This window comes from Rattus norvegicus, chromosome 1 (assembly GCF_036323735.1).
Source record: "Rattus norvegicus strain BN/NHsdMcwi chromosome 1, GRCr8, whole genome shotgun sequence".
In the NCBI taxonomy this organism is placed as follows: domain Eukaryota; kingdom Metazoa; phylum Chordata; class Mammalia; order Rodentia; family Muridae; genus Rattus; species Rattus norvegicus.
The window spans coordinates 215713721-215720609 of NC_086019.1; the positions used below are offsets into that span (position 1 = coordinate 215713721).

The 6889-nt window shown below is 39.4% G+C and overlaps 1 protein-coding gene across 1 annotated transcript; it reads left to right on the forward strand.

Annotated features, from left to right (window-relative positions):
* Positions 1-4280: 4280 nt before the first annotated feature.
* Positions 4281-4799, forward strand: Rps24-ps19 (ribosomal protein S24, pseudogene 19). Its single transcript, XM_039096531.2, has one exon. It carries the CDS (start codon positions 4333-4335, stop codon positions 4651-4653), a length of 321 nt encoding a protein of 106 aa, XP_038952459.1. The 5' UTR covers positions 4281-4332; the 3' UTR covers positions 4654-4799.
* Positions 4800-6889: the final 2090 nt, after the last annotated feature.

A 6889-nucleotide genomic window follows, 5' to 3' on the forward strand; every position in this document is an offset into this window, starting at 1 on the left:
TTACCTTATAGGTCATCTGTAGGCAATCACAGCCACTGTGAATCATGTATACAATGTCTCTTAGTTATTCAGAAGGCACTGTTTCACAACATTCCTCCTAGACTTCTTGCTCTTAAAGTCTCTCCACACTACCTTCCGCAATGTTTCATGAGCCATGGGGGAGGCCAGGATATAAATATTTGATGTAAGCCAGGGCACTGTACAGTTACTTCTCCTGTACTCTGACCAGCAATCAGTGTCTATTTGATTCTCATTTGCTACAAAATGAAGTTTCTCTGAAAGGGTTGATAGTATCACTAATCTGTGGGTAGAAAAATAAGTAATTAGAAGGCAGTTTGATAATCTTTTTATGAAAAGCAGTAGTAGTTTCTCCCCTAGTGTCTATGACCTCTTCTGCCACAGACACTTTGCCAGGTTTACAATACCAGGCATAAGTTCAAAGCTATTGCTGCTTCTATAACATAACATCCATAACATCCTGACATTAATGGTATATCCTGCCAGGTCAGTCACTTGATGTAACTTTCAGGGTTTATGGCTGGGTAAAATCATTGATGATTTTTTTGTTTCTGTTATTATGGATAACAGTAGCCACTAGGGAGGAATTTCTCAGATCATTACTGCCTTCATTGCTCATGCCCAGTGATTCAAGTGGGTGGTGTCTGTAGCTACAGTGTCTTATCATCTAATTCTTGTGGGTAACTAAGAGCAATGAGGACAGTCTGTTTTATTTTGGGCATCCATGAGAATTCTTCACAGACAACTCAAAGAGTGAGATCCTGAACCTGGCAATGGAATTTGTATATGATAATCATAAATTGCCCATACACAGATGTATATGTGGAGTCTTCTTAACTACCAAGTTCCCATGAGACTTTTTCAAATATCCTTAGTGTTGTTTATCCTTGCTCTATCCTGTCTTCTTTTCTACACTCCGAAACCTCTCCCCACCAAAACCTTCCCTTGCCCTTCTTGTCCTCATGCCATTTTGTTCTGCTAACCACTTTGCCTTCAGAGTCCCCTAACAATGCCCTCTTTGTAGTTGCCTGATATCTAATGTTACTCCTAGTTAATCATACATATCTAAATATTTAAAACTGAGATCTACATAAGAAAGAGCACATGAGATTGTCTTTTTGGATTTATTTTTTTATTTTTATTTTTTTGGAGCCGAGGACTGAACCCAGGGCCTTGCACTTGCTAGGCAAGCGCTCTACCACTGAGCTAAATCCCCAACCCCATCTTTTTGGATTTATATCTCCTCACTACATATAAATTTTTACAGATGCACTCATTTACCTGCAAATGTAAAAAATGTATTCTTCTTTGCATCAAATAAAATGCCATTGTGCATATATACCACACTCTTAATATTCAGTCACTATCTGATGTACATCTGGGCTATTTCCATTTCCTAGCTATTATGAATAGAGCAACAGTGAGTCAGCAATGCGGTAGGTTATAGAGCACGTCCAGTCGATGTGCCAAGGAGTGGTATAGCTGGGTCATATGGTAGGTTTATTTATAGATTTATGAGGAATCTTCACATTGAGTTTCATAATGGATATGCCAGTTTGTATTTCTACTACCAAGGAACAAGTAGTGACCATTTTCCACATTTTTGTCAGAATTTCATTTCATTACATCTCTTGATGACAACTGTTTGACCACAGTGAGTTGGAATGTCAAAGTAGTTTTCATCTGCAGAGTACATGCTGTACTGTTTCTCCAGCACAAGTCAACTCTTATTTAAATAAAAATTATTGCATTATTTAATGTCAGGATTACTTCTGATATCTTTCTTTCCATCATTCAGAACAGAAGATGCCAAGTTCAAAGCTCGTTTATGATAACAGAAAGGAGCCATGTGTGTACCTATGTGTGTACCTTCATTCTGAGTTCACGGTCAGTATCTTTGAGTAAAATTTAAGCAATGACTCTAACCGTGAATGGGAACACTGTGTTCATGCCTGGATGTAATGATGATGTACATAATGCCTCAGACCTTAACCAACTAGGCTTATCCTCTGCTGGTGTCCCTGTTAGGGCCTTCCCTTTTATTTTAAACGCACGGCACATGAGATACGGGTGTCTAGAGTGGAGAGACTGAACTTCCTCTGGTTTTCATGACTTCTGTGGGTGTCTTGTCTTGAGGAATCAAAAGACAATAACTTGGTCCAGAAAGGGAGCATTAGCAGAATCAGGGTACCAAACATGACAGAAGTATAGCTCTTGACCCTCAGCCCGAATTTCTCAGTGTCTCCACATCCTGAGGCAACTGGATGCATTCTGAACAAGTATTTACAGGCCACCTTCTAGGACAAAGCATTATGCAATTGGAAATTCCTTAGGGTGATATTTTAAAGAAACTCATTCTAGGTTGTGCAAGGGAATATTACATTTATAGGGCCAATGCTTTGTCATAGACTTAAGAAATAGTCTCATTAGCAGAGTTTGGCAACTGAAATACTTCTCATTCTTATTAGAGAAAAAATATGAAAAACATTGAATAAAGCAACTTGTGTATTTATGGACAGCAAGCTACATAAAGAGACATTTTCTGATTGAAATATTCTTTGAAAAATACAACATTCTTTAAAAATTTAAAGTTTAACAAAAATCTTGTACATAAAATAAATGTCCTTTAAGTCTTTTCAATTAGAGGTTATGCAGATACCCCTGCTGTGTGGCATTTATAAACAAAAGATGACATTCCAGTCTTCTCTATCCTTCTATAGATCTGTATTCTCCCTCCTGTACAAGGGTATATCAACTTCAGACACAAATACACACTCTTAAGGTCTGAAGGTCTTTTGAAGTCCAGAAATGGGGTGCAATATGTCTTCATAGGATGATAATTTCTGGAGAGGGCCCAGAACTTGGACAGATCTTTGTAGCAAGTTAGATGTTTATTATTTAATCCATTAATATATTATTTTCTTTGCTACTTGCTTTTCTACTTTTGGCTTTGTTGTTCAGCTTTTGAACTCTCTATATGCCCTGCTTTGTGGTAGCTTCAATCATATCTCAAGTCTTCTCATAGAGAAGAACACAGGCCTGAGCTTTCCTGGTGGGCACCATTGCCAGCCTGGCCCTTCTGCACAGCACAGGAAGAGCTTCCAGGTTTCTCTCTAACATAGAGACCCATGCTCACCACTCATATACTACTTGGTGCTTCTGCAGACAATTGGCTTTCCTCCTTGACAAGTCTGTATACTGGGGGGGGGGGTTAAGAAGAGTTAAAAGGCCACCTTCACCCCAAGACTTAATGCTACATTTCTTTGTCAATGTAAGGCTGGGGTGTGGTTTATCAAGGGGCATGAGCTCAACATCTATGAATGAAGTGGTAGTTCAGTTCACACACACACACACACACACACACACACACACACACACACACGAAAAAAGAAGAGGGCTGTAGACCCTTGTCTTCTTTCCCAGAATGCATAAAATCAGATGACCCGTAACTAGTTGACCTTCCCCTGAAAGCAGACAGCACTGTAGATTGCAGATCGTCCAAAAAAAGAGTTAAAGTGGTTGCAGTGAATTCTCTAACAGGGAAAAATTACCTATGTGGCGTGGGGTAAAAGTAGAGGCCTTAGCTTCATTGTGAGTCCACAGCAATTGAAAAGGAGCCTTCCTCACACAGTGTATTTATTGGTTTGGAGAATGCACTTGCATACCTTTAAACTTCCTAAGAGGCTGAGGAAACACAAAATAGAACATGAGCTCTGGAAAGATAGGATAAGGCCAGATACATGGGGATAGAGAGCTCCGGGAAAGGAAGAAGAGAAAGGAAATATTTCCTCTGATGTGGGATCAGTGGGTGGGTTTTGTTTTTGTTGGTTTTTGGAGGCTTTGTCTCATTCAGTAGCCTAGACAAAGGTCCAGCCTACAATAAGGTTAAGGCAAAATGACCATGAGATTCTACCTTACACAAATCAGAATGTCTAAAATTAAAAAAAAAAAACCTCAAGTGACAGCAGATGCTGGCAAGGATGTAGAGAAAGGGAAACATTCCCCATAGCTGGTAGAATTGCAAATTTGTACAACCACTCTGGAAATCAATCTGGCAGTTCCTCAGAATACTGGAAATAGTTCTAACTGAAGACCTAGATATATAGCCCCTGGAAATATACCCAAAAGATACACCACCATATTCCAAGGACACATGCTTCACTATGTCCATAGCAGCCTTAGTTGTAATAGCCAGAAACTGGAAACAACTTAGATGTCCCTCAGCAAAAGAATGGATACAGAAAATGTGGTTCATTTTCACACTGTAATGCTATACAGTAATTGCTCCTCTACAGCTCCGGCACCATAGCCATCATGAATGACACGGTAACCATCCAGACCAGGAAGTTCATGACAAACCGTCTGCTTCAGAGGAAACAGATGGTCATTGATGTCCTTCATCCTGGGAAGGCCACAGTACCAAAGACAGAAATTCTGGAAAAGCTGGCCAAGATGTACAAAAGCACACCAGATGTCATCTTTGTATTTGGATTCAGAACCCACTTTGGTGGTGGCAAGACAACTGGCTTTGGCATGATCTATGATTCTTTAGATTATGCAAAGAAGAATGAGCCTAAACACAGACTTGCAAGACATGGCCTTTATGAGAAGAAAAAGACCTCCCACAAACAGTGAAAGGAACACAAGAACAGAATGAAGAAGGTCAGGGGGACTGCAAAGGCCAATGTTGGTGCTGGCAAAAAGCCAAAGGAGTAGCTCTGCGGTGACTTGATGTTCTGCTGTGATATGCGAATTTCTGAGGGTAAAATAAACTAAAAAGCTTCTGCAAAAAAATACTGTACAGTAATTAAAATCAAGAACATCATTAATTTTGCAAGCAAATGGATGGAACTAAAAAATATCATCCTGAGTAAGATGACCCAGATCCCAAAGGACATGCATAGTATGTATTCACTGATAAGTGGATATTACCCAAAAATTACAGAATGCCCATTATGAACCTCACAGATTCTAAGAGCTTGGTGAGTTTTATGAAACAGTAAGGGGAAGAATTGAGGGTCCTGGAAGGGATAGGAACTCCACATGAAGACCATTAGAATCAAATAACCTGGGCCCTATCAGAGACTGAACCACCAACCAAACAGGACTTAAGCCCCATGCACATTTGTAGCAGATGTGCAGGTAGGTCATCATATGGGTCCTGCAGCAATTGGAGCAGGGGCTGTCCCTCAAGCTGTTGCCTGTCTGGATTCCATTCCCCAATTCGGCTACCTTATATGGTCTCTCTGGGAGAGAATGCACCTAACCCTGCAGGGTCTTGATATGCCAGGGTTGCAGGATACAGAGGGGAGTTCCCACCCTCTCAGAGAGAAAGGAAAAGGGACTCTGTGAGGGGAACCAGAAGGAAAGCAGTAGTCAGGATATAAATGAAGGAATACACACACACACACACATATACTGTTATTTTTATTTTCATTTGTCAAGATGCAAAATTTTACAATATTCAGTCTGCCAATCCAGAAGCATGGGAGATGTCTCTATTGTCTGAGAACTTCTTCAATTTCCCTACAGAGACTTGAAGTTCTTGTCATACAGATCTTTCACTTGCTTGGTATTACTTTCACACCAAGGTATTTTATATTGTTTGGGAATCTTGTGAAGGGTGTCATTTTTCTAATTTCTTTCTCAGCCTGTTTGTCCTTTGAGTAGAGGAAGGACAGTGATTTCTTTGAGTTACTTTTATACCCAGTCATGTTGCTGAAGTTGTTTATCAGGCTTAGTAGTTCTCTGGTGGAACTTTTGGGGTCAATGAAGTATACTTTCATCTGCAAATAGTGATATTTTGACTTCTTCCTTTCCAATTTATAATCCCTTTGACCTCCTTTCATTGTCTGATTATGCTGTGTAGGACTTTGAGTACTATTTTGAATAAGTAGGGAGAGACTGGGCAGCCTTGGCTAGTCCCTCATTTTAGTGGGGTTGCTTCAAGTTTCTGTCCATTTAGTTTAATGTTGGCTACTGGTTTGCTGTATATGGCTTTTACTATGTTTAGGTATGAGCCTTGAATTCCTGATCTTTCCAGGACTTTTATCATGAAGGGGTGTTGGATTCTGTTGAATGCTTTCTCAGCATCTAATGAAATGATCATGTGGTTTTTTTTCTTTGAGTTTATTTATATAGTGAATTACATTGATGGATATTTGTATATTGACCCAACCCTGCATCCCCTGGATGAAGCCTACTTGATTGTAATGGATGATTGTTTCTGATATGTTCTTGGATCCAGTTTGCAAGAATTTTATTGAGTATTTTTGCATCCATATTCATAAGAGAAATTGGTCTGAAGTTCTCTTTCTTTGTTGAAATGTCCTTCCTTATCTTTTTTGGTGACTTTTGGCTGAAAGTTGATTTTATTCAACATTAGAATGGCTACTCCAGCTTACTTGTTCTGACCATTTGATTGCAAAGTGGTTTTCTAACCTTTTACTCTGAGGTAGTGTCTGTCTTTGTCTGTGAGGTGTGTTTCCTGTAGGCAGCAAAATGCTGGGTCTTCTTTACCTATCCAGTCTCTAAATCTTACTCTTTTTATTGGGTAATTAAGTCCATTGATGTTGAGGAATAATAAGGAATGATGATTGTTGCTTTCTGTTATTTTTGTACTTGGAGGTGGGATTATGTTTGTATGCTTCTCTTCCTTTGGTTTTGTTGCAAGGAGATAAAATTCTTGCTTTTTCTAGGGTGTAGTTTACCTCCTTGTGTTGGGCTTTGTCATTTATTATCCTTTGTAGAGCTGGATTTGTAGAAAGATATTGTGTAAATTTGGTTTGGTCATGGAATATCTTGGTTTTTCCCTCAATGGTAATTGATAGTTTTGCTGGATATAATAGCCTGGGCTGGCATTTGTGTTCTC

What these genes read in the sequence shown, in the direction of transcription:
- Rps24-ps19 (XM_039096531.2), top strand. Translation starts at nt 4,333, where the DNA reads ATGAATGACACGGTAACCATCCAGACCAGGAAGTTCATGACAAACCGT.